We start from the raw sequence: 27,035 nt of genomic DNA on the forward strand, positions 1-27,035 counted from the left end.
GCAGGCTTCAACTTCTTTGGGCCGCCGCAAAGGACAAATGAAAAATGAAGACTAGGACGTCACGCCAGGTGCGGAGCAGGCCCCACTCCGCCAGCCCCTCTCCCCAGCAGGCTTCTCCTGCTGTGCTTCTGTGAGCCAGCCAGATTGGGTGGGTGGGTGGGTGCTCAGAGGCTTCCGCTGGGCGCTGCTGAGCGCAGCAGGCTGCTCTGCATCTCATTTGCTTCCGTGCAGTGGCTTCTCCAGTGCCTGGAGCCCTTTTCTGTGGGGAAGGCAAGGCAGATTGCAGCCCCAGGCACACTGGCCTGGGAGCAAGCCCCACTGGGCCCGAGGGGAGTCAGCTCCCTGTCAGGCTGCGTCTACTTATGCTGAAATAGGCTTCCCCAGACCAAATGAACAAGCCCTGGGACAGCACAGTCCAAGGAGTGAACTGGAGGAGACTCTGGGGTCAGCAGGGGGAAGGGAAGCCATGGACACACATCGGACTCCGCCCCCAGCCCAACCTTCCATCTCCTTCGGCATGTACAATGCCCACCTGCACACCCTTCGGAGCGCCAACCTGTCTGCTGCTTCTAGCCCCCTCCTCCAACTAGGGCTGCCATAGTCAAGCTGCCCAAATCTGGGTGGCCTAATTTGCATATCATGCAAATTATGCAGCAACTTATTTGCATTTTATTTATTTATTTGACAGATTTGTCTACTTTCCCCTCTTCCTCTGCCCTCCCATGTGATCGGATCCAGAGTAAAATCCAGGCAGCGCATTTGAAATCCATGTAAATCTGGGTGGAATTCAGCAGCCGGGTGGAGGAGCCAAAATCCGGGGGCTGCCCTCAATTCTGGGGGACATGGCAACCCTACCACCAACACATCATGAGGGCCAACTGCCCAGCCGCCCCCTTCTTCCCCAGAGTCCATGAAACAAGAGAAGCCCCGCTTCAAGGAAGCCGCAGCTGCAACCTATTCTGAGAAGCAAATGGAAGACATTCCTCACAACAGGAACCAGCAGCCTGAACTACAGGGAAATCAGACGCCTGGCCACTTCCCTGTGGGCTCACACGCCGGGGAAAGCTCCAAACAAAAACCAGAACCACCTGCTTTTGTGGGGAGGCACATGGAATTGCTGCATCAAGAGAAAGCCACACATTCTCCCCCCAAGATGCTCACCACAGATGAAACTTCCAAACCTGGCTTGGCTCATCAGAACAGGGGGCTCCCGCATGAAGAGAAGCGGCAGCAGCAGCAGCAGCGCCCCCCCTCCAGCCCTACATTCCCTGCCGTGCTTGAGGTTGTCCTAGGCTCCTTTGCCCAGTGAATTCGCCAGTCAAACTGTCTCCTTCCCAGCAGCAGACTGGAGAAGATCTCGTCCCATCCCGTCAGCCTGCAGCTCTGAGCAACCCGCCCTTTGCTGACCCTTATTCATGCAAGAGAAACATCCACTTCCTCCTTCACCAAGGGCAGCTTATGCCGTCAGGGGGGCGACTCTGAAATCCGGAGGGCCGTGAGGGCATGGCTCTGCTCATGTGCAGTTTAACCATTTCTTGGTGTGTGTGGTCAAGAAAACAATCCCAGACGAGGGGCTTTGGGTGCATGGAGGAGCTTCTGTAAGCTCTTGAAATGCAAGTCAGGTTCTGATCAGTTTCCAAGTTTGGAACAAACAGAACAGCAAAGCATGGTCAGAAGTCCAGACTAAAGAATGATGAAACACACATTTTTCCAGCCTATGAGAGGATTTGGTTGAGAGGCAGGGAGAGGGAAAGAGGCAAGTGACGCAAGCAGAATTCATGAAAACCACGGGGGGGGGGCATGTTGCTCCATGGGGGGGGGACCAAAACACACCTTTATTAGGACCAACTAAAGCATAATGAGTCCACAGTGTGAATGGTTTTGAGCTCTCCAGAATTCTTTACCAGGCTGAACATTAAAGAAAAATAATGGGAGTGGGGAAGAGGGAAAGTCAACGTTGGAGATGGTGTTGAAGCCCCCAAGCCCTGGGATGGAGGGCAGAAGGATCCACCCCTGCTAAGTGGGAGGGGTCATCATGGTGCACCCAGAACTCCCAAGACAAAGAAGCAAAACTGCAAAAGAAACGGCAGACCTTGGGGCTTTCCCCAGCACACCCAACTTTGCCTCCCAGCACCCCTGTTTTGCTCAACATCCAGCCTGCAGAAGAGAACTCAGAAGCTTGCCGACTACTTTGTGACATTTTTAGATGGTCCTCGTAAAGGTATCGCTCCCCCCCCCCTTGAATTGCTTTAAACTAAGGGCCAGCACAGCCACCTGCAGACAGTGAGATCTATATCAATATCTCCAGCACTAAACAGAACACGCAGCTCCCTTGCAAGGAAGAAAGCAGAAGCCATTTATCTCTGTGGTGTAACATGAAGCCAGCTTATCTACAGCAGCTGTGGCTTTCCAGTTCAACTTTGCCATGACCAAAAATAAATTTAAAAAATTGCAACACTTAAAACATTTGTGTTGGTCCACTAGCACAAATTCAAAAGCCAGAGTAGTCGTATGTGATCTTTACTGGGACCCACCAATGTCACGAAGTTGTTGTGAGCAATCAGACTTAGGGGAGATGCCTCCCGGATTGTGCTCTGAAGCAAACTTTGCATTCTAACCAGGGGAGTAGCTAGAGGACTGGGGGTCCGTGTCCGCCCCTCTCCCCAGCAGCCACTCGGAGGGAGGGAGATAATGAAGAAAATAGGCAGGGATGTTGCTGGGGGGGCTCTCAGGAGCTGGGGGGCGTGCTTTGAACCCATCCGCTCAACTATAGCCACACCCCTGATTCTAATGTAAAGGTAAAGCGTGCCGTCGAGTCGGTATCGACTCCTGGCGCCCACAGAGCCCTGTGGTTGTCTTTTGTAGAATCCAGGAGCGGTTTTCCATTGCCATCTCCTCCCGTGCAGTGTTCAGCATCTTCCTTTATTGCTGCTGCCCCATATAAGGGTTTCGCATAGTCTGGGAAACATACCAGTGGGGATTCGAACCGGCAACCTCTGGCTTGCTAGTCAAGTCATTTCCCCCGCTGTGCCATTAGGAGGACTGGAATTCTAATGCAGGAAGGGCATAGACGGGGTGAGGGGGAGGAAGACGACAGCCACAACTAGACCACCTCTGAGCAGCTCCTGAACACGCCTTGGACCTTCCGCTCCTGCACACACAGCGCCAAAGCAGGGCTGATCACAACATAGCCCAGTCCCGGGTCTCCACAACTGCAATCACCAAGGCCCATGCATGAGATTTCCTCCCACACACAGTCAAGAGCATGTTCCAAACATGATCTCATGTAGCTGCAATGCAAAGGAGCACCACATCACAGACAAGAGGGAGCAACATGGGTGGGGTGGAGGAGAGTGAAGATCACACACACACACACACACACACACACACACACACACACACAGTGTCTTACCCTGCAGACGGCTGCCCTTTATGGCCACTGTTAGCCTCTATACCTAGAATGAGGGGGATGCAAGCAAGACCCCTGGCAATGGACCACCAGATGCAAATGTCCTTCCAGATTATGGGTGCTAGTAGCACTTGCTCAAGGGGCGAGACATGCTGAGAGGCAACCTTGCCCGCCTCCTTTCTCCTTCTGCTGCAGGGCTGAATCCTGGCTTTAAGGGGGGAAAGGTTTCCTGCTTATGCCCTGAGGAGGCTGGGAACAAGCTCAGCCCGCAGGCCCTCCTCCTCTGGCACTGGCTTGCAGATCCACAGACAAAAAGTCTTGGTAGAGGAAATGGACTGATTCTGGGGGGCACCCACAGATCCAAAACAAACACTCAGAAACATGCCTTCCTGATGGAGCCACTCTGGGAAGAGCATCCCCACTGGGATCTAGGAAGGCACTGAAAGGCATCATCTCATACTGCGCGGGAGGAGGTCATCGTAAACCCCTCCTGTTTTCTACCAAAGAAAACCACGGGGTTCTGTGGGCGCCCGAAGTCAAAATCGACTTGACAGCACACTTCACCTTTTACAGCCTACTCCTATGCAGGTTTACTCAGATGCAAATCCTAACTCTTTCTCCTTCCTGATCTGGGTCGGGGCCCCTATGGTCCATCATTTGACCTAGAACAGCCGTTCCCAGCCTCTTCTTTTACGAGCACCATGACATCCTCATCAGAAGCTTTTGTGGGCCACCATGTAAGCAAGCCACTTAAAGGCCTATGGCGGACGGGAGTCAAACTTACATCGTCAAGGGGTGCTAGAAACACAGCTGCTCCTAACGGATTGTGCTCACTCACAGGCAGAGAGAATTGCATTGTGAATAAGAATGTAGCATCACATCTGATACAGAAGAGGTACACAGGTGAGATTATTACTCCTACATTATCATTACTTTCCCCACACCCTATGGACTGCCTGCAGTAACCTTGTGGACCACCAGCGGTCCACGGACCACAGGTTGGGAACCCCTGACCTAGGAGAGAGAAAACTCCCCCCCCCGCACCAGTGGGCAGTCGCAGGGTTCCCAGCCACACTCCCCAGACGTTGGACTACAATTCCCATCATCTCCAGCGACAGTGGCCAAAGACCACTGGAGCTGAGGCAATGGGATTGGTAGGCCCACGAGATCGGGGGTGGGGGGCACTGCCTGGAAGAAAGCAGCCCACCAGAGGCAAGGCCTGCCAGGGAGGGTCTGAAAGGATGCCACAGGATTTCGGAGAGACAAAAGAGCAGTCATTTATTTCAAGGGAGGAGCCACCTTGCCAGGAATGCGGGGATGTTACACAACAGGATGCAGAAAGGCAGAGGCCTCGAGCAGCATTGCTGGCCGGCCGTGAGAGGCGGCATGACAGAGACCAGCCAGCAGGCCAGCGAGGTGATCTGCATCGGAGTGGCCCTCCCCAGCCTCCCCCTGCTCGCGAAATGACTTCAGCGTGGCCCCAAGTCAGGCCTACAGGTTAACTGGATTCACAAGACTCAGAGTGATGGCAGGGGTCTCACCGGAGAAGAGAAACCAGCTGCTTTTGTTCCTATGACGGGTTGGGGGCTTGTTACTGTCACATGCACCTCTGGAACCTCCAGACTGGACTGCTTTCATGAGCTCCATGTGGGGCTGCCCTCGACAACAGTCCAGGAGCTTCAGTGGATCCCATCCAAAGGTCCACTGAGAGGTGCACAAAGCCACCTCGATATTGCGCCAGTGCAACACACACAGACCCCGTGTGATGACCATGCGTCTCTGGCAGAGCGGCCTTCCATGTGCTCCTTCTCCTCTGGCATCAGCCGCGGCATCAAGAAGGGCCTTCTCTGGGCTCAGCCCGTGCACAGAACTTGCACATGGGGCGCTGCCCCCCCCAAAGGCCGTGCCTGTTGCAAAACAAGCCACAGAGGGCTGGCAACCAGTTGCTCCTCTCCATTCGCTTTGCTTAAGCTCCTTACAAGTCTGGCTGCTCAGTTTGCATTCCAGTCCCTGGCTCAGAGTATGGTTTTCCCTCCAGCCTGCCTTGTCCAGCATCTCCTAATCCCTAAAGCAAACCACTGCAAGCCTCTGGTGTTCCACAGCATCCTTTGCCCAAAAACCGACTCTGTGTCCTTCCATCCCTCACGATGACGGCATCTCTGGCACTGCCTCCCAGCTGTCTCTGCCCTCCCAACAGTGGAGGTGGCGCCACACTGAGTGGCAAGGGCCATCCCTCCCCCTGTTGCAAACTGCAAGGTCACACGCACAGGAAGCCCCCACGGCCTCCTGGGGCCAGGTCGATGGGGAAGCCAGTCCAGGAGTGGGAAGCACCTCCTATATTCCAAGCACTCCAGCATTCTGCATAGAGCGTGGAGAGAATCAAGAAGGCCCTTCCTGGCAGGGGATCTCTCTTGGCCGAGGACAGCTTGTTTTTACCAGCACGATGATGACTATCCAAAATGTCCCTCTTTATCAAGAGGAAGCTCTGTTTCCAGCATCAGATTTCTCACATCAGGTGGTTTTTTAAAAAGAAAGAAGGAAACCAATTCAGGGAATTTGTTGCAAGCCTGAGTGCAGAGTGAATTAAAGTTGGCTCAAATGTTTTCCAATTCTCACTCTGGATTGAAGATAACCCGACCAGTGACAGAGGTGTCTGCACCAGAGGCGGCACCATCTGTGGCAATGGGCCTTGCCCAGCAGACCTCTCTGTCGGGACGGACACCTGCAGGGCTTTGCCCCTCCACCACTTTCACCAGGTGACCGTCCAAAAACCCCGGCTACCCTGACCAAGAGGAGGAGAGCATGACAAGAAACATTCCAGCTCCTGTGGCGATGACCCTGGACAGTTCCAGAGCTCATGTATTTCAACCAGAGCGATTCCAGCATGTGCTAAACCCTCCCCCTGAGACCCAAAGGGGCTCAGCTTCGGCTAGTCTGCATCCACCTTTAAAAGGCCAAGAGGTGCCCTGGCCGCCAGGAGGGATCCGAGCAAGACCCCCCTCAGCTGTTCCTGTGCAGACTCCACGGGGAGGGGCCTGGGAACAAGCAGCCTCTTCAGCCGCACAGCTGGCCACGGACTCCCACCAAGGGGCCACGGATGGCTCAAGAGCAGCTGGAAGAGGCTTAGCAGCAAAGGCCCCCCCCCCCATCGGCTTCACACATTCTGCTCCAGGCCAACCACGGCCCAGCCGCAGCCACTCCGCCCAGCGCCTGAGCCTGCTAGCCGGGAGCCCACGGCAGGGCCGGTGCGTCCTCCTCATGAGGACGAGGACTGGAGCCAGCCGCAGCAAACGGGCAGAGGGAGCAGCCGGGCAGGAGAGGGCAAGGCGAGCCCCCTGGGGATGGCTGGGGGCCAGCCAGGAATGTCCCCCCTCCCATGATTCAGTCCAGCTTTTTCCACCAGCAGTGGGGCAAGAAACAATGGGCTTCAGCGGCTACAGGAAGGCAGATGGACAGCCAGCCGTAGTAAAAACATTACTAGCGTGCTCCAGTCATGAACGAGCCGTTTATATTTAGCCATGAAGGTCTGGGGACACTGCGGAACCTCCCTTCTTGGAATCTCTCCACACCACCTTGGATGGGCCTGTTTCATGGATTCGAGGTTGTGCTTAGGACATCTGAGGTTGCCAGCCCTCCTCGGGCCGAGTCCCCAAGAAAAGCATTTGGACGCCACATCTGGGGAAGGTCTGGCCTCCAGGCAGGAGTTCTCAAGCTTGGGCCGGATGACAACTCCCATCACCCCATGGCCAAGGGCCATTGTGGCAGGGAACGATGGGAGTTGTAGCCCAGCAGCATCTGGGGACTCCTCGCCTTGTGCATTGACAGAGGGAGGACCTGGCTTTCTGGAAAGGAAAGGCTCCCGAGTGAATGGCCCAGCAGCCATGCTGTGGGATCTGGTAGCCCTCGTCTCCCTAGCCTTGTCCTGACAGCTTAGGGCAACAGGGGTTGATTTGAATAGAGGGAGACCGGGCTGAGACAGCAGGCAGTAAGTTCAACAGGCTCAGTGGCAGCAGGGCACCCAATGCCTTCTCCCCATGTGGGCACCCTCCTCCCCAGCTCCCCCCCTCCATGCTTTCAAAAGGCAAGGGACAGGAGGACATCTCACCACCTCACTCGTGCTGCCTAACTTGCAGCCCCACAGAAGGGCTGCTCCTCCTGCTCAGGCTCTCTCCTGGAAAGCCTCAGCGCCCTGCCAGAGATCCCGCCAGCCAATCCTAGTTGGACCTTCCCCACCAATTCCTTTCCTTCTGGCCGCAACAGGGGGATGGAAAGCTACCGCTGCTGATGCCGAGACATCCTCCTCAGCTGGAAGACGCTCTTCAGGTCCACAACGGACCTCAGAGAGGAGCGGAAAGAAGACCTTCCACAGGCCACCATTCCGCAGCCAGAGTTGCACAATCCCGCACATACCACAGATAGTATGTTTTGTGCAAACACTATGATGACACGGGTGGAATTTTATTGGTCTTCTTTGCACATTCTTTCCAGGTTCCGGACCTGCCTGTGTGTGTGTGTGTTGCAACCGTCCTTTGCTGTCAAGAGTCCCCATCACACGCCTGCTGCTCTCTAAACCAAGCACCAGCTCAGAGGGATGTTTAGATGCAAGTCTGGTATCAAATTTATGAAGAATGGGCATGACACCCATGGTCAAGAGACACCATGCCCCGCCCCCCGCTTATGTTCTCGTATTTTCAAATTAGAAAAAACACAAACCTGAATGTTAGGTTGCAATTATTACCAAGAACACCACAATGAAAATCACAATATGCATTCACAGGTGTGTATCGTGAGTTTTAGGGCATTCACAAAAAATTCCGCTCCGCGGTTTTTCTGCTGAAAAATAAAGCAGCAGGGACATTTCTACACCTTACCTCTAGCGGGCAGGATCCACTGGAAGCTTTTCACACAGGGCTTTGGAAGCCCTTGAACTCGCATCTCCTCCAGAACAGAGGGGGTGCTTTCACATATCGGCCAGATTTACCCTGAAGTCCCTGTGATCTACCGGAGAGCAGTTCATACACAATTCGGGTTTTTCACTGCGCATTAAGAGTGTAGCCTGATTTATATCCAGCGTTTAAAAATCCACTATTTGCATCGGTTTTCGGGGACTAAGTTTGCAGGAAAGCTTGCTGCATGTAAAAGTCCCGAGCAGTGTTCCCTCTCAGGCGTGTGCACACGTGCGCACGCTCACAAGTTTTTGGATGTCCACTCAGCTCATTTTAGATCCCGCTCAGGTTGAATCAGGAAAGGTCCCACTCTGAATGCACGTGGTGCGCACACACTGCCTTGATACTGCCGCCCAGAACAAAACTCATTCCGCACAGAGGTGAAGAAAATTAGAGGGACCACTGGTCCCTGTGTGTTTTGAAGATTCCCCTCCTAGCCAAGCCCTGGACGTGATGCCGCTGGGCCAGGCCAAAGGCAATGCAGCAGCTATCCCTTGACCTCACACCAATTATCCAGTGGCCCACTGTTCCCTAGGCCTCTGCTGTGCAGTCTGAAGACAGCCCTCCCGTTCCCACTGCTCTACCTGAGCTTTCCCTCACCCCTCCCATGGTGACACAGAGATCAGCCAACTTTAGAGCACATGTTTTAATCCCGCCGCCTTTTCTGTAGGAGTCTGGTTCAGAGTCACTGCTTAAGAGTGACCTGCAAAGGTCAAGAGCCAAATTCCTGCAGCTTGGCCCTCAATGCCAAAGTTCAGTGAGACTAGCAGCCTCCCCACTAATGAGAGATTGACTCTACTCCCCCCCCCCGCCCACTTCTTGTTAGGCAACAAAGCAAAGGGCTGCACCCAGGAATATCCCCGGGATCTGATGTTCCACAGCTGTGGGTCAGCTTTTCAAAAGCCAGAATTTTTCTTTAGAAAGCCTTTAAAAAAAAAACCTCATCAAAGAACATCAAGCCTGCCTAGTAAGAGTCAAGGGACAGCCAGTGAACAGGAAGCTTTTGAACCCCAAAAGGAGAACTTCCACTTCCACAGAAATGGCACATGACAAAACAGCTGAAAAAAAGAAGACAGGAAAAGGACTCCTCCTCTGGAATGCGCTTTCCCCACGGGTTGCAGTTTCTTCTGTAATGTCCACGTTACTTGAACATACTGCAAGAAGCCTTCTGAAGAATTCCCCCACCCCCAAAGCATTTAAGCCATCAGCATCTGACTCGGGCTCACCCAGAGGTTTGGGCCGTAGCATCACCGCTATGCCAAGGACACCCACCTTTGACTAACAAGCCCAAGGTTGCCGGTTCAAATCCCCGCTGGTACTACATCGGGCAGCAGTGATCTAGGAAGATGCTGAAAGGCACCATTCATCTTGCATGGGAGGGGGCAATGGCAAACCCCTCCTGTATGCTACCAAAGACAACCACAGGGCTTTTCTGTGGGCGCCAGGAGTCGAAATGGACTTGATGGCCCACTTGACCTTAGGGAGGCAGTGGCAACCCTGAGCCATTCTAGTCTGTATGGCAGCACACGCATAGCATTATAATCCAGACGAGAAGGAAGGGCTCCAGGTGGCCAAGCCTATCTGGGGCAGCCCTCTGCAGCCTGTCCCAGGCAGGGGTGCCCTCCCCCACTGAAGGAGAAAGCGCACCGCTTGGGATTGGCTCTTGGGCCTGGCGCTGCCCTGGGAGGCCCAGATGGTGTTGGCTGCCAGGAGCATTTCCTGCCAGCATCAGCTGTAGCCCTGCCTGGAGGAGAAGGCGGCTCTGGCCTCAGTCTCACACACTCCGGACTGGAGGGCGGTCATGCCCTCTCGGTGGGGCTGCCCTTCAGAGGGCTCGGAAACAGCAAGATGCTGCCACTCAGGTCCTGGTGGGGAGACAGCAGCACCAATTCTGCACTGTCGGCACTGGTTACCCGTTCATTTGGGGGCCCAGTCGGAAGCACCGCCATAGGGGGACCATCTCTTGCACCTCAACAGCCAAGGCAAGGGAGGAACCAGCTTCCTTCCACGTGTCAAAGACTTCCCTGCCTGGTAATGGGTGAGACTCTCACCTACCTGGGAAGTGGCTGTTTGCAAGTGTGAATTAGAAGGACAAAGATCTTGGGGGCATCACTTCTAAGGCAAGGCATTTGAGCTCTGGTCACTTCTGCTTGCAAACTCAAGCCAGTTTATCATCGCCACAGGAATGAATTACAAGGGAAGCAACAACTTACAGAAAATACCAAAAAAGAGGTATTGGGGTTCAGTTTGATCTGTGCAGATAGGAGCAAAAGCTGTTGGCAACCAGGACTGTCCACAGAATCTTATTCTGCTCAACTTCAGTCCTGTCCCAGAGGCACAAGCCACAGCACAGGGAGAAAATGAGACAGTGGAGAACGTCATCCATAACATGGCGGACAGTTTCCTTCTCATTTCTGCCCAACACGCAGGCCCAGTCCACCCGCAACGGGGGCTTCCAAATCAAGACGCCCCAGATCCCTCCTCAGGAGACCAGATTCCAGGTCTGCTCACACCATCCCTACAAGGCACGAGGCCCCAAGCCAAAAGTGAAACAATGGAGCCCATTTACGGCGGGGGTCAGGAAACGGCATCTGCAAGATGAAATGCTATCTTCAAACAAGATGTGTTTGGATAACTTGAGTTTCATAACTAACTCCTTCCGATGGTTTGGGGGGGGAATCACAACAATACAAAGGAACACACAATGGAGGGAATTCATCGCCTTCCAACATCTCACACAGGGAAACGGGCACGCTTGGTTCACAAGATGCAAAGAGTGCCCTGTTCAGATGCTCACAAACTGGGCGCCTCGTACCAGGTACAGAGCAAACAGGCTTGTGCTGCCTGGCCACCTCCCTGGTGCCAGGGCTCAGCCCCTCTCAGCTTTCTCCGGGCACAGGCTGTGGAGGCAAATGCTGCCCCCACGAGGAGCAGGGGGCAAGCTGGAGCCAGAGGTGTGGCTAGCTGTGCACTCCGCCAGTTCTGCATCTGGGCACCACACACCGGAAGAAGCCAACAGAGGAGCCAAACGAAGGAGCCACACTTGTGCATGCCAAGGGCAGGCCCCACAAACATCTTGACTTCCAAAGAGCGATGCAGTTCTGAATAATAGTTCGGAAAGACACATGGCTGCCTATTTACTCATTACATTTTTAAAAAACCAAAGGGCCTTGTAGCACACACATTTTTCAGCAGAAGCCTCTGCGGACGGCAGTGCACCAAGAAGGAGTCAAAGGGTTCCAGGATGGGAGAAGTAAAGTCAGTCATCACCATTATTACATAATGCTAATAACATGTGAGAGAGAGAAGTGCAGCAAAGTTTCACAACAGCAGTAACAGCAGGCTACGGCAGGTTTTCCAGCTATGCTGGGTTCAATTAACTAGCTGAACTCTGTTCTCCCTTTTTCACTGCATGGTATCCGCACCGTGCAGGTGGTCTTCGCCAACTCATCCTGAGTCCCAAACATCTCAGTGCAAATGGCTGGACAGGTCCACAGTCTGCCTCCAACCACCGGATACAGAAGCCGTTTACAGAAAATGCAGGCAAACCTGCACCGGGCGGGGGGGGGGGGTCACGGCTTCCAGGGTCTCCTCCCTTCTCCAGAGGACCCACAGCAGTCCAGGCACTCTGGATACATTGGGGGGAGCTTGTGCTGATGCATGGAACACGGCGGGGCGGGGGGGGGCTTCTCTCAGCCCTTCCTTTCACTCCAGTCCATCACTGAGCCAAATATAAACTTCCATACAGGAAATGCCTTGAACGAAAGCTGCACCTCCCTGAATCTTGAAGAGTGCCAGAAAATAAACTGTCCCCGCACATGAAGGAAGCAACTCTTTTCAACCACACTAGAAAGCAGCCTTAACTCCTTGTGGCCCAAATCTTAGGAAAGGTTCAAAACATAGGAACATAGGAAACTGCCCTATACTGAGGCAGACCCTTGGTCTATCTAGCTCAGTATTGTCTTCACAGACTGGCAGCGGCTTCTACGAGGTTGCAGGCAGGAGTCTCTCTCAGCCCTATCTTGGAGATGCTGCCAGGGAGGGAACTTGCAACCTAGATGCTCTTCCCAGAGTGGCTCCATCCCCTGAGGGGAATATCTTGCAGTGCTCACACATCAAGTCTCCCATTCAAATGCAACCAGGGCAGACTCTGCTTAGCTATGGGGACAAGTCATGCTGGCTACCACAAGACCAGCTCTCCTCTCTGACAACAAATATTTATAATCTGCTTTTCAACAAAAACGTTTCCAAAGCAGTTTACATAGAGGAATAATAAACAAACCAACAAGATGGATCCCTGTCCACGAAGAGCTCACAATCTAAGAAGCAGGGGCACTGGGGGCAGGGGGAGAAAACTGACCTGGGGAAGGGCAGGGAAACTGCCTCTCAGCCCTCCAAGCGCTTTAATGATTGCAAGCAGGGAGGTACCAATGCCCCTGAGGGAGCCCACCAGCTGAGCAAGGGCTTCTCCCCCTCCTGCCCCCACAAAGAAGGTGGCAGTGAAGGGGGCAGGGACCCCCTGTTCTTGTCCCAGGGCCCACTCCAGCCTTGCTACACCCCTGGGCGCAAGGCTGAGATGACGCACACAAGACCCATGCACAAGAAGCTGGTCAATAAACAGGGCCCCGTAAACCGACTGACTGACGACTGATGAGTGCACATGTGCTCACACATGGACACGCCTGGGCGCGCGCACAGAGCCTTTTCATACATGACTGTACGACACATTTGTAGCACAAGGCCCAGACCGTGCACTGGCACTTCCGCAAGAACATGTGTATTCCAGAAGCTGGCCTTGGGGGACAAGCACCCACCGCATTCAGAAAACGGGAGGTCTGTTCCACTGAACATCATCTGCCTGGCAAACCACCGCTGTGTTCTCTAAGCCTCCAGTGGCTTTGGCTGGTGGTGGTGCTCAGCTGTGGCCAGGAGCTCCCTTTCCTCTGGGAGTTTTAATCTTCTTCACAGCCAACCAGGGTGGGATGCCTGACCGGTCTGCGCTTTCATCCCAAGTGGATTTGGGAGGGAGGGGCGGGGGCAAGAAGGTCTGACATTTTCCATGTGCTCCTTCAGGCTTAGCGGCTAAACCCAAAAGTTCATTAAGGACTTAGAACTCAAAAGATCATGAAATAAGGACCATGGAAAAGGAGCAAAAATGTCTCTACAACGTATAAGTTGACATCTCAGCAATGCAATGTGCATATTAACTCAACTCTCAACAAAAAGACCCTTTTTTCACAGAAAAAGAAAAACTAAACGTTGGTATACATAAATAAAATGCTTCGGTGCGACACACCATCTAAGCAAACAAATGAGCACAGATAAAAACCTCCTCCATTCCCCAGCTGTCAAATTCCTTAGACGTGATAGCACTTTGTTCCTTGACTGGCGGAGAGATGAATCACCTGATTCTTCTCAGGGGCTAATACACCTTATGGCATCAGCTAGTATCTCCCGAGCATTAATGTCAGGTCTCAATTTCTCTATAAATAATGCTTCCTTGATTTTCCTCCTTTGTAGGTTCCTTTCAATCCCTAAAATGGATATTTTAGGAGACACTATTTTGCCTTCACAGCAACTATTTATATACCACTTTTAAACAAAAGTGTCCAAAGCAGTTTATGTAGAGAAATAATAAATAGATAAATAAATAAGATGGATCCCTGTCCCCAAGGGGCTCACAGACTAAAAAGAAACATAAGACACCAGCAACAGTCACTGGAGGGGTGACTTTTTGCATGCTTTTTCCTCATATGCAATGACGAGGGTTTTGTTCTCTGTGCACATTGCCTCATATCTGCTAGATGTTCTTTATATCTGTCTCTTAATGGTCTACAACGTTGATGTGCACAGAGAAGGAAATGCTGTGGATTGCAAGACTCTAAAATATGCAGATTCTATTCCAATATTCGGTGTCTATTCCTTGTGAAAGAGATCCCCTGACGGGCAGGTGTCCTGGCACTAAGGAAGGCCAGGACAAGCCTCGTCTATTTTAAAGACTTATGTCCCAGCTCAAGGGTTTCTCAGAGCAACGTACAAATAAGCGAAATGTATGTGTACACACACATACCCCAATACTAAAAACATGGCAGACACAGCAGAGATGCAGCACTCACAAAATGAGAACACACACAATCGCCAGAAGACAAAATGATCTAAAAAACAAAGTCAGAAGGTTTTACAGCTACTGCCGAAGTTCTCCAGATTCTGGGTCAGGCAATAACAGCAACAACCACCACCAGCATTATTTGTTATCCACCCCATAAAATTGTTCTCTGGGCGGTTCACAACACAATTAAAAAATCCAATTAAAACACATAACACAAAAGCAAATTACAAGAGAAAATAGAAAATGCAATACAAAACATTAAAAAAAAAATCAATTTTAAAAATTGATTTAAAAGTCTCCTTGGAGGGAGAGCAGAGTCGGAGCACCACAGCAGACGAGCGCTCCTCTCTGGCTGCCACCTCGGGACACGGAAAGACACAAAGAAAGACCCGCAGAGATCCTCTCAGTGTCAGGGCAGGTTCCTGCAGGGACAGCACTGCGGCGGCGGGGGGGGGGGGTTTGCTGCCAGAAACGGAGCATCAAAGGGCACCCTTTCCCTTTCTCTCCCCCTAACTAACCCCCCCCACACACACACACTCTTCCTCCCTGCCCTTTGCTATTGGGAATGGGGTGAGGAACCACCCTGCAGAGTCATTTCGCCTCCCTTCCTCAGCAGGTCCCCCATGGGAGGGTGGGAGGGGTGGCTGGTGGGCTGCGGCCCCCTAGAACTGGTCCCCAGTTTGCCACCTGAAGCAGCTGGCTTCACCTGGCCGAAGGTCTAGGCCTCGGCAGTCCCGGACTTGACAGCCCACGCTGGCTCTCCAGAAGCAGCAGCCTTGAGCCTCCCCACTATCGCCAGGAGATACTGGCCATTGCCACGCCTGGTCCCAATGAGCGGCGGCGGGGGGGGGAGGCACCCAAGGAGGCACCGCGGCCTCTGCTTCCCGGTGGCGGCAGTGGCAGCAGCCCAGGCAGCTTCCCACACTCCTCCTGTGCTGCCTGCACTTCTGCCTGACGGATGGCCAGCCTGCAGGCCGCTCGGGAGAGAGAGGAGGGAGCCACCCGAGCCACCAATGCTGCTGCGCCCCCCCTTCAGCACCCCCCTCCCCTCCCCACTCATTCGGATGAGCCCCTCCTGCGCGGCACTGAGAGTTCCTCTCTCCCGCCCACTCTGAATTTCACAGGCCACCACCTGCAGGCAGGGACAGCCAGGGGAACCTGCCATGCACCATCACGCCACATGACAGCAGCCGAGGAGGAGGAGGAGGAGGAGGAGGAGGAGACGACGACACAGGGCGACCTCCCCACCTTCTGAAATCTCCCAGAGGGTACAACAGTCTGCAAATATGTGGGATCCTGGAAGCAAAGCATGTTGGGGGAAACAAGCAGGAAAACAGGTGTAACCTACCTAACTTTTCCCATCCGTTCATTTTGGGGGTTATGGGCTACTGTCAGCAGGATCTGGACTTTAGAAACAAAAAGAAAAGTGGACACACCCAGTGCACATGCCCCTATGCACACCCCAAATTCCTGGTATCCAAAGAACAAAGAGAGGTCCCACTCCAAACTGGGGTCACAAGGTCAGGAAACCAGAACTGCACTGATGCTCGTGTCTGAGAAACGGAAGCACAGAAGGAGGTGGTTGCATCGCTGTGTAGGGATGTGCGAAACGTTTCGGGTACAGAACGATCTGTACCCGAAACAGCCAATTTCGGGTGATTCGGATCTGAACCGAATCACTCTTCTAGCCCTCCGAAATTTTTCGGAGCCAAAACGAATCACCCCCGTTTCGGCTCAGAAATATCTGTTGTTTCGGCCCTCCATTTTGTGGCCAATAAATGCCTTCTTCTTCCCCCTCCATTTTGAGCAATGACGTCTATTTGAATTTCCCGCCTTTTTGCCTCCCATTGACTTCAATGCAAAAAGGTCTGATGTGACGTCTACTCGAATTTCGGGTCCCAGGAGCAAAATAGTGGGGTGGGGTGGTAGTGCCTAATGGGTGGAGGCTACCACCCCAATTGCAGAGGGATTGGGCAAAGGGCTGATTTTTGGTGAATTGTTGAAGTTTACGCGTCTTTAAGGTTTTCCCCCCATTAGGTATAATGGAGGGTGTATCGCTTCACGTCAGGGGGAAAGGGGTGGCCTAGAGCAGTGTGGGGTTGGTGGTAGTGCCAGGTAGGGGCAAGGAAGCTACCTGAATTTTTTCAAAGGATTTGGGCAGAGGGCTGATTTTTGGTGAATTGTTGAAGTTTACGCGTCTTTAAGGTTTTTCCTCATAAGGTATAATGGAGCTTTCAGCAGCCCCATAAGTGAACTTGAGGGGTGTTGGGGTGGCCCAGAGCGAGTGGTGGTGTAGTGCACATAGGGTACCCTTATGAGGAAAAACCTTAAAGACGCATAAACTTCAACAATTCACCAAAAATCAGCCCTCTGCCCAATCACTCTGCAATTGGGGTGGTAGCCTCCACCCATTAGGCACTACCACACCACACCACTCTTTTGGCCCAGATCCCACTTTATGCCCCCAATCTGCCCCAAAGACACTAAAACTTCAAAAATTCACCAAAAATCAGCCCTTTGCCCAATCCCTCTGCAATTTGGGTGGTTGCTTCCACCCATTAGGTACTACCACCCCACCCCATTCTTTTGGCCCCAGGACCCATTTTTAAAATCTGAATTGATTCGGATTCGGATTAATTCGGATCCGAATCGAATCGGGGGTGATTTGGAAAGGCCAGATTCGGATACAAAATGAATCGGAGGTGCTTCGATTCGGATCCGAATTGAAGCACCAAAAATCCAAATTGCACGCCCCTATAATGCTGTGCGCAAGAGCAATGGCACATGGTCTGACTGTGAGAAAGTCCACTCCCGTATCAGCCAGAGAAAAGGCATCCCAAAGCGGGCTGGGGGAGAGGGCAGTGGATGGCTCTGCTGAAATTGCTGGCTACAGGCGGCACATCCTGGCAAGGATGAAATGCAGCCATAAGGAAGCCGCCATCACTGCAAGTGGCCCACGACACATTCACAGCTGACTCCTCCCGCCGTGGGCACTGCAAGCTCTGGAGAAGGGCGAGGGGAGAGGGGCTTGCCAGTGCTGTGCATTTCTCCCAGGCATCTGCTCGCCACTTGCTGAGATCAATGGCAGGAAATCCCTTGATGCATCCTCCACTGAGCCGGGCGCCAGCAACTGCACCCCAAAGAATCCTAGATGGAACTGAAGAAGCTCTGGTCCCAATTAAACCATCAAGCTCTGCCTCTATTCGGATCCAGATGTTCTCTTCATTTTCAAAGTCTCCGGGGCACATTTGCGGCACCAGCTGAAACACAATACTCCTGCGAACTTGGTAAAGATGCTCACTGGTCATACGATGACCAAAGATGGTCATTGTGTCAACAGTATGCATGCATGTATACAGCACACACGCACACACACACAGACTGTGTGTCCTGAAGGTAAGTAGCCAGCCTCTTCAGCCAGACTGGAAAGAGTTGCGCCTCCACACCTTCCCTGCCCTAACAGAATAAGTCTGCCCCAAATGGGAAACAGCCAGGCTCTGTTCAGAAGAACAGCAGCCTCTGGTCACTCAGCACTGGGCCATGCACTATTGAGGGTGACACCCTACTGAGAAGGGTGTCTGCTGCTGTCCACCATCACTTGTATATGGTGATAATGAGCAGCAGCAGCAGCAGCAGCAGACACTTCAGGGGTGGAGCAGGGTGGGTGGGTCCTTCCATGGCCCGGAGTCCTCCGCCCATTCCCAGCCCCTGACCAACCCATCCCCCTGCTGTGCGAGGCATCATTCAGTGCTGCTGCCAGATATCGGGTGCTGTGAACAGATCAACAGCTGCTTTGACAGCCACTCCGTCTTTCCACCAGACTCGGGGGATTCCCCGGACTCTCTGGGAGAACTCATGACAGATCAACAAGGAGTGGAGACTCCGTGTACGTTTCCAGCACAGAGGCAGCCCAAGAGTTACTCAGAGCCCAGTCTATGAGCAGCAGAGCAGAGGGAAGGGCATGTGGGTCTCCTCTTAGATCGCAAGTCTTGCCTTGCTGCAGAGATCAGCCTGACCCTACAAAGCACTGCCAGGCAGTCCCATGACCTTGGGAAACTCACAAGCACAGCCTGAGAGTGACAGTTCTCTCCCTGTCCCCAGCATCCAGTGGTCAGCATAGTGCCTCTGAACATGGAGGCTCCACAGTCAGCCATTACAGCTAGCAGCTATTAAACCCAGCCCCTTACCCAGTGCCCCACATGGGCCCCTTAGTATAAACGGATTCTTCTGTAAACCTTTTCAGATGGCACCAAGCTTGGAAGCAAGAAGCCTGCTCTTTAGAGCGTTCTCCGGCCGATTAGAAAAGGCCACACCATTGTTGGGCTGAGCAAGGCGCTCTCCAGAGCTGGCTGGCGTTATATTTCCCTCTACTTATGCATTCCACTTCTGGCACCATTCCTGATAAGCAACCGTTAAAAAAGCCGGTTAAACAGTGCCCTTGCTGTACCCTCCATAACTGTTCCCGGCACACGCAGAGAGGATAATGTGTCACTTATTAACTGGCAGCAAAGATAAACTGGGCACCATTCAGCCCAGAGGTTGTGTGTGGCTGGGCGGGGAGCAGAGCTGACACATCGCCAGCTTCGACTCAGAGCCATTCCGTTCACTTGCAGGGATTAACTCCCGATTCGTATCTGAGCGTCCGGGATCTCCACGTGAGCAGGAAAGAAGCCCGGGTTCTCCCAAAGCGGCCAAGCAGGAAGCCACCTCGGCCCATGTGCCAGCCAACCAGAAGCTGACACAACCACTCTGGAAGTCCCTGCAGAGAGCAGCATGTGGGGGTGGGGGGAGGAGAGCTCACTGTCCTCATGGGGGGGGCGGGGGGGTGTCTGCAGCTCCACCTACACACTTCTGTCATGGCTGTTTCTCCAAACGTCTGGAGCAGAAACGTCAAGGTAGAACGGCACAATCAGCAGACGCTTGCATGTTTGGTGCCGTCAAGTCAAAATACGGACCTCAACGCACACTAAACACACACGTGGCTGAAGTCAACATCCGGGACAAATTCCCCCTTTGCTCAAGGGGCACCAGGAGGGCTTGGCTGTGGTCCAGAGGGGGGCCACGATCCTGGCTCTGGAGGAGGAGGAAGCTGGGCCGGGGTTGCTAGGCAACTCCAGGACATCCTTCTGACCACCTCAAGAGGAGGAAAGGCAAGGCGGCGAGATGGTGCAGCCCCAGGGACTTGTACACACACAGCAGGTTTTGCCACGGGTTTACGGGGAGGCTTTCGAAGTTGTCCTGCAAAAAGTGGGATTTTTTTTTACCACGGATATAAATCAGACTACACTCTAACATGCAGTGAAAAACCCAAACTGTGTGTACATTGCTCCCCGACAACTCACAGGGACTTCAGGGTAAATCTAGCTGACATGTGAACGCATCCCCTCCATTCCGGAGGAGATGCAAATTAAAGGGCTTCAAAAGCCCCATGTTAAAAGCCTCCAGGAGATGGAATTAAAACCCAGAGAGAGGGAAAGAGGGGGCAGGGGCTGGTCCCATATCCAGAAAGCCCACAAGGTGGGGACATCCCTGAACATCTTGTATTGCATCCCGTGGAATGGACGCCCATCGCTGGAACTACACAGAATTCGTCTTTCAGCAGAAGGTCAGAGCCTCTCTCTTTCCACCACACATGTCAACATAATAATTTTCATTCCCATCTCATTTTTCTAGCCTCAACAGAGCATTCAGCACACCTATGGACTGGCTTTATCCTTTTCTCAAATGGATCCGAATAAAGGAATTCCACCCACTCCAGAGGGAGTTGATCCCATGGCCACATCCTGGCTTAACCCAAAGCAACTTGCCTCGCCTTCAGTTCTGCCACTTCTTGCCCTACCTGGAATCCAGCTGTTTCCAGCTGCTCTGCAGCTCGAACACCACCATTGTGTGGAAACAGTGAGCAGCACACTTTAGGGGCACCACAGAATGTGCCGAATTTAAATTGGGCCTTTATACGGATGATGTCATGGCTGAGACAAAGAGGGCTTCAGTCGGAGAGTCCGCCAGCCGGAGCATGAAAGGGGGCCTGTCTCTTTAAGCCTCTGCCGCCCCAACCCGGGAGCCCGCAGAAGTTAATATAATTATCTGGAGGTGACTTTCAGGGAGATGCAGCAGCACAAGGAGGGCCATTGTGGCTCAATTATTAACTGGGCTGGGGGGGGGTGTGCTGACCGGTGGGGGGGGGGCTGGAATGCGGCCTGGCTCTGCTCAGCAGCGCCTGGGCAAGAGAGAAGGCCCCGGAACTGGGCAAAAAGGTTAATTCATTCATGCGCTGTGCTAGGCTTAGCCCTCCAGCCACTTGAGCTCTGGGAAAGCTCTTTCCATTCGCCGCCACCACATAATCCTCACCCTGCTGTTAAATCCAGGGCACCAATAATGGCCTCCAGAAGGAGGAGGGAGAAGGAGCCAGCATCTGGCTGAAGAAAGGCCTGCCATTGGGCAGTTCCTTCAGACAGCTACTATGTCCAAGAGGTCCACATCCGGGCAGCCATTTCTTCCAACCTCAAATGCGGAAGACAAGCTGTCCTCACTCACTCCGCACATATTTGGATAACACACCTCTCTTCATTATCAGTGCACATGGCCCAGAAAGAACCCTAGTCCACTCAATGAAAACAGGCCCCAAGGTCTGAGCCCTGGAGAGCCGCAGCCCAAACCAGCCTTGACTAGGTGGCCGGACGGGAGACCCAGGCTCTGGTTCCTCCCTGTGCAGCATCGGCAGGTGTGCAGCTTCTTCCAGGCCTTCCTTTGTCCACGGACAGGGTGAATAAAGGGCTGCAAATCTCACAGGGAGACTACGAGGCTTCCGTCCATCTGTGTTTGCCAAGGGCTCAGAATACCTCCAACGGGAGGGTGGCTGTATTTGGTTGTGCTCCGCGCTCTCCAGAATGGCATGTTCACACTTCAGTGACAAGGGGGATTTGAGATGCAGCCCGTGTGTCGGGGTAACGTGCTCCAAAAGCAACATGAAAGAGAAGGAGAGGATTTCAAAAACAAGAAGGACAGGGCAAGGGGGTGCGTGTGTCAAAACCCGCCTCTTGGCTTCCTGGAACCAGGCCTTATTTCCTCAGTAACAGGCATTGCCACAGAACAGGCACAGACCCAGACCTCCAGCAATCCATCCAGTGGCAGCCACATGATGGGCTACCCGAGCACCAGCCGCTCCAGGCGGGGCTTCCCGGGAAGCTCATTGGGCAGCGGGTGGCTGAAGGCCAGTCGTGGCAATTTGCCCTGAAAAGAGCAAGCCCACCATGACCTCCTCCACAACTTTGGCTGCAATGTGCAGCCCCAGAAGACCGCTGGGCACAGTCGAGGGCAAGCTCTCCATGACACAGGCAAGCCTGCTTGGCCAATACTCCACCCGAAGGGCAAACGTGCCCTGGAAGGCTCTGAAAGGCACAGGCCACCCTCCTCCGCAAAGAGATCCACGTGAAAAACATTCCCTAAGGCAGGGAGCAGGGAAGGCAACGCCCCTGCGAGTATCCAGCAAGGGAGATGCAGCAGCACCCAGGTACCAACAGAGAGCCATTTCCTCCACTCCCTTCTCCGGAGCCGACTTCCCATCAGCCCTTCTTGCACGCACACTCTTTGTATCTGGGTCCCAATCCCACCTGCTCCCCCGTCCTCCAGTCCCAACATGTGGACTGAAAAGCAGAGCGCTCCAGCGCCTGGCGGCCCCTCAGCTGGGTGCCACCTCCCACCACCAGAGCAGCCGAGTCGGGATGACTCTCCCAGGCCCAGCGTCTCACCACTGCACCGGGACGTGGCTTACAGATCCGGGGTTCTCAAACCTACCCGAGTCCCCAGAGGCTGCTGTTCTGCAACTCCCGTCACCGCCAGCCTCAATGGCCTTCTGTTGTTGTGGCTGGGATGATCCAGCGAGTTGTAGCCCAGCAACATCTGGCGACCCACATTGGAGAACCGCGGGATGCTGGCAACACCCACACACTGCCAGCCCCCCAAGCAGGCTGGAGCAGCGTTGCACACCTTGAGAAAGGGGGGCAGCCACATCTGCCCTTGTAGCCTTGAAAGGAAGGCCCTGGCATCTCTGGCCTGCTGCCACCCAGACCCCCACCCCCCACCCCCAACCCATTGCCTTTTCCGCCTTTGGCTTGGCTGAACCACCAAAGAACAAGCTGGAGGTAGGGCTGCCTGGAAATGCACATGCCAAGGAATAGGCAGCTGGTTCTGCAAACTGAACGGCAAGGCCTGCCTCTCCCGCAAGCGCGCTGCCACAAGGCAAGTCCAAAGTCTGAGATTGCGCCAAGTGACCCTGCAACCGACGGCACGCGCAGGAGCAGCACACGGGGCCTCTGGGACGGCTCCGTCTCTGGCCAAGGGCGGTGAGAAGGTGGCAGCCCAGCCCTGGAGAGGCCAGCAGGAGGGCAGCCCTGGATCTGCCCTGCAGCCAGCCGGCCCACAGACCCGCGGCCTGCCTCCCCTCCAGGCTGGGGCAGCCACCCATTTGCCAACACGTGCCACTTGCCCCGTCTTCCCATCGACAGCTTGGGCCGCCACTCCGGCTCCCGCTCTGCCCGCCAGGGACCCCCAGCTTCTGGAAGGGATCATCCAGCAGGGAGGTCTCTGCCCGAGCCCATGACCCTGGGCACACGGAGACAGGGCTGGCAGAGGCACGCAGGGTATTTGTTTATTTTAACAGTCATATCCCGCTCTTTCTCCCAGGAGCCCAGAGCATGGCCTTGCTTATCTCCACAGCAACCCTGTGAGGGAGGTCAGGCTGAGAGGGGCCCACAGGCACCCCGTGAGTTCCATGGCCAAACGGGGACTTGAACTGGGGACTCCCCGGTCCTAGTCCAACACCCTAACCACTACACACCACGCCCCAGGGCTCGCTATTTTTACATTACACACCCACCCACAGAAGGAAACCAGTAGGAACATACAGAACCTATATTGCAGCCGGGGGGTGGGGGACGGGACCTTGAACGAAAATCACACCAAGGCCCGTGATATTCCAAGGGGGATATTCCACCTTGGAGCTGAGGTAAGAAAGGATAAGCTGATCACCACTGATAAGAATCTACAGCCTTCTCTGCAAAGAGCTTGAGGGGTGGATGCATTAGAAGCACCAGATAAGGGCTGACTATGCTCTTAGCAGGAGGGTTTCTTGTCATAGAATAAGGGATAGAACAAGATAACATTGCATAGCTCAGCCAGATCTTCAGCCATCAGTGCCAACAGGATTAGGGGGCTGGAAGCAGCATGCTGGGTTGGGACCCTCCTTCTCCCTGACCCCCAACCCCACTTTGCCATTTGAGCACAAAGCCTGCTGAAGTCCAGGCTGCCCAACTTCCATCCACCGCACACAAGAACCCTCCGTTTTTGCCTTGGGACCCCCACAAAGGTGCGAAGGCCAAAGGGCCTTCCAGGGAGGGACCCTTTTCAGAGTCAAGGAAGGTGCTACGGCCATGGGGCATGTCTTCACCCCAGGGGGCACTGGGGCTTCAGAGTGAAAGTGGGAGAGCTACAACCAGGAACCAATGGGGCCTGTGGAACTCAAGGTCACCACAAAGGGGGAGGGAGAATGGAAGCCCCCCACTCTGGGTCAGGGATGATCAGGTTACAGGCCTGAGTGCTTCTACACCTGCATTGTAGGAAGATCTCCGCTTCACTCATCTAGGGCCAAGCTGGAGAAAACAGATATGCCACAGTGCACAAATGTTTTGCAAACTGCGCTGAAAAGTGGCGTATAAATATCATCCATAAATCTTACCATCAGTGTACCATCTTTCAACAAAAGAGTTCTCCATGTCGTTTACGGGGGAGGGGGGCTCCCTCTCCCCAAGGGGGCTCACGGTCTAAAGAGAGACACCAGCAGCCACAACCACCGGAAGGAGGCCACGCTGGGCTGAATGGGCTGAAGCTGGGGTCACAACAGCAGTCGGCAACACTGCTTGCAGCACCCCTATCCAGGGGAAGGATCGCGGCCCACGAGTGGAGGACCTTCGCTGGGTGGCTCCACTGGCGGCATCACCAGCACCTCCTTCCCGGGGCTCTGAGCTTTGCAAAACCACCAGAGAGCCAGAGAACGGCCTGCTGCCAAGGAGGCCGAGGCCCTTGTGCCCGGCGGGGGCAGTTTTCTCGGTCCTCCGTGGCCAGCTGCTGCGCCTGCTGCAATCCGCTCTCGGCGCCATTCCTGAGAGGGCAGGAGCAGCACTCTCGGGCTTTGCCGCTGGGCGGGCTAAAGAAAAACGCAGCAAGGCTGGGAGTGGGGCAAACACGCCATTTGCTATCAACATCTGACATTCCTTTTTCAGACACAACCCTTGAGGGATTAGGACAACTGGAGGAAAAGGGCTCAAAGAACAGGTACCAACCAGAGCGGGCGGCGGGGGGTGGGGGGTGTTTGGCACTGGCGCTGATGGTTTGGCGGCACAGTTGCGGCCCATGCACAGCTCCTCCGCACTGCTTGCGCACTGTTCGGCGGAGGGAATCCCAGGGAGAGGAGAGCTGGCCTTGTGGTGGCAAGCATGACTTGTCCCCATAGCTAAGCAGGGCCTGCCCTGGTTGCATCTGAATGGGAGACCAGAAGTGTGAGCCCTGGAAGAGATTCCCCTCTTAGGGGATGGAGCTGCTCTGGGAAGAACATCTAGGTTCCCAGTTCGGACCAAGGGTCTGACTCCGTATATGGCAGCTTCCTATGTTCCTATGTTCCACTGACTCAGCTCGCTGTGCCACAAAAGCAGTTAGGAGGAAACGGCTTTCTCAACACCCTCACCCTCTCCTTTCTTACCCTAAACCAGCAAAACTCAAAAATATCCCTGAAAACTGCAGTCACAGCAGGCTCCAGGGGCAAGACGGGAAGAGTCACGCAGGGCGCTCCGACACCATGTGCTTTGCCGTGACTCATCCCTAGAAAGTCAGAGCTGCTGCGAACAGTTGGTGGAGGCAATGAAACATCTGCATGAGTTCAGGAGCGGCTCTCCCTTCCCCGGCTCACAGTGGCCCTGCCATACACCCAAACTGGGGGGGGGGGGGCATAAAACCGAACTGTGTGCGTATCTAATCAGGCACACGCATCCAACCTTCCCGATCGGCTGAAGAGAACTACAGGCGAAACAGCATTGTCAGTTCATCATGTGATGTCAGGCGCTCTCCATGAAAGTTATATCTCCACAACAAGAAGGGGGGGGGAGAAGGGGGGGGGAGAGAAAGAGAGAGAGGAGCAGCTCCCCAGGGCCAGAGTGCATTTTGCCAAAGGGTCTGGTTTACCTTGAAGCTGTGCTGCGTCTCGGGAGCTTAGCCATGCCCAGGGTCCTCCTCGTGGGGGAAATCTGGGAGTTGTCACTGGATATCAAGAGTCCTTTGGAGGCTTGTTGCTTTCTCTGCTGCCGGAGCAGGGCCAAAGCAAGGCGTCGCACACACAATCACTCACTCACTCACTCAGGAGGGGAGTTTGTTGCTAACCACAGAGCGACAGCACCAGTTGCTGCTGCTGCTCCTTGGATGTTGTCGGTGCGAGTCCCGCTTCGCACACAGGTGGCAGGAGTGCAGCTCCTTCCTGGCAGGGGGGCTGGCCGGCGTCCTCCCCCTGTGGCTGCAGGGAGCCAATCCCTTTCCTTCCAGCCCAGCCCAGCCCAGTCAACAGCTGCGCTCGGCTTTCTCGGGCTTCCCAGCCAGACAGCAGACCTCCTTCGCTTCCACACCATCCCGTGTGCACGGAGGGGCCCCATTCTGAGCCCCCGTGGTTGAAAGGGAAGACAAAACACCTTCTTGCAGCACCTGAAAGGCTAGCAAATTTATTTCCCCTTGAGTTCTGATGGACTACTGTGTCAGGCGCCTGAAGAAGAAAGAGCCGGGGAAGCGGAGCAATGGGGCCAAATGACTCCAGGACCCGACAGAGAGAGTCTGCGACACTGACATGGATACAAGGTCAGCACAGCGGCCATTTGTGCCACAGCAGTAACTGCTGCTAAGGACAGCTTCCTAGGCTTGCTAAGTTCATCCACGCCTGGAACATGACCCATGCTTCGGAAGTTTATGCTCACACCAATCCTGTGTGTCCTTCCCAACCTTGGGAATCTGGATGTTGTTGGAATACAACTCCCATCATCCCCAGCCACACTGGCTGGAGGCACGATGGGAGTTGTAGTCCAACACCACCCAGAGACCCAAAGATGGGAAACCCAGGTTAGTCCAAGAGCTTGTGAACGGTCCCTGTGAGTTCCACAGCCACAGCCATCTGAACCAGCTCCGACCCAAGCCTTCTCAACATGCAAAGTTATAGCCTTACTTGCTTAGTATGTTTTCATCCCAGTCTCCCTCCAAGGAAATAGTTCTCTCCCCCTCCATCACAACCACCCTGCAAGGTAGGTTATGCCAAGGACTGCTGACCGGCCCAACGTCACCCACTGGGCTTCAGGGCTAAGCGGGGGCTGGAACCTGGGTCTCCCCAGCCCCACACTAATCACGACACCACACTGGCTCTCTAGCAGTACCCAACTGAGACACTGAAAATGCTTCTTCCTCATTTTTTCACTCACTCCACATCTAGTGGTTAGAGTGCTGGACTAGGACTGGGGAGACCCGAGTTCAAATCCCCATTCAG

General features: G+C 54.1%; 1 protein-coding gene across 4 annotated transcripts in view; it reads right to left on the bottom strand.

Moving 5' to 3' along the window:
* Positions 1 to 27,035, bottom strand: part of STARD8 (StAR related lipid transfer domain containing 8) — an 87,877-nt gene that overhangs the window by 34,625 nt on the left and 26,217 nt on the right. Inside the window, exon 1 of one of the 4 annotated variants that reach the window (XM_053274078.1) lies at positions 25,700 to 25,936. The exons of 2 other annotated variants lie outside the window; for them this stretch is intronic. Coding sequence is in view for 1 of the 2 variants with exons in the window: in XM_053274076.1 (XP_053130051.1) it covers positions 1,162 to 1,216 (55 nt within the window). In the remaining variant the exon portion in view is untranslated. Of the gene's footprint in view, positions 1 to 1,161; positions 1,545 to 25,699; positions 25,937 to 27,035 lie in introns of those variants that run through there. One more of the 4 variants, XM_053274076.1, reaches the window with a different exon arrangement.

The sequence above is a fragment of the Hemicordylus capensis genome, chromosome 11, assembly GCF_027244095.1.
Source record: "Hemicordylus capensis ecotype Gifberg chromosome 11, rHemCap1.1.pri, whole genome shotgun sequence".
Taxonomy (NCBI): Eukaryota; Metazoa; Chordata; class Lepidosauria; order Squamata; family Cordylidae; genus Hemicordylus; species Hemicordylus capensis.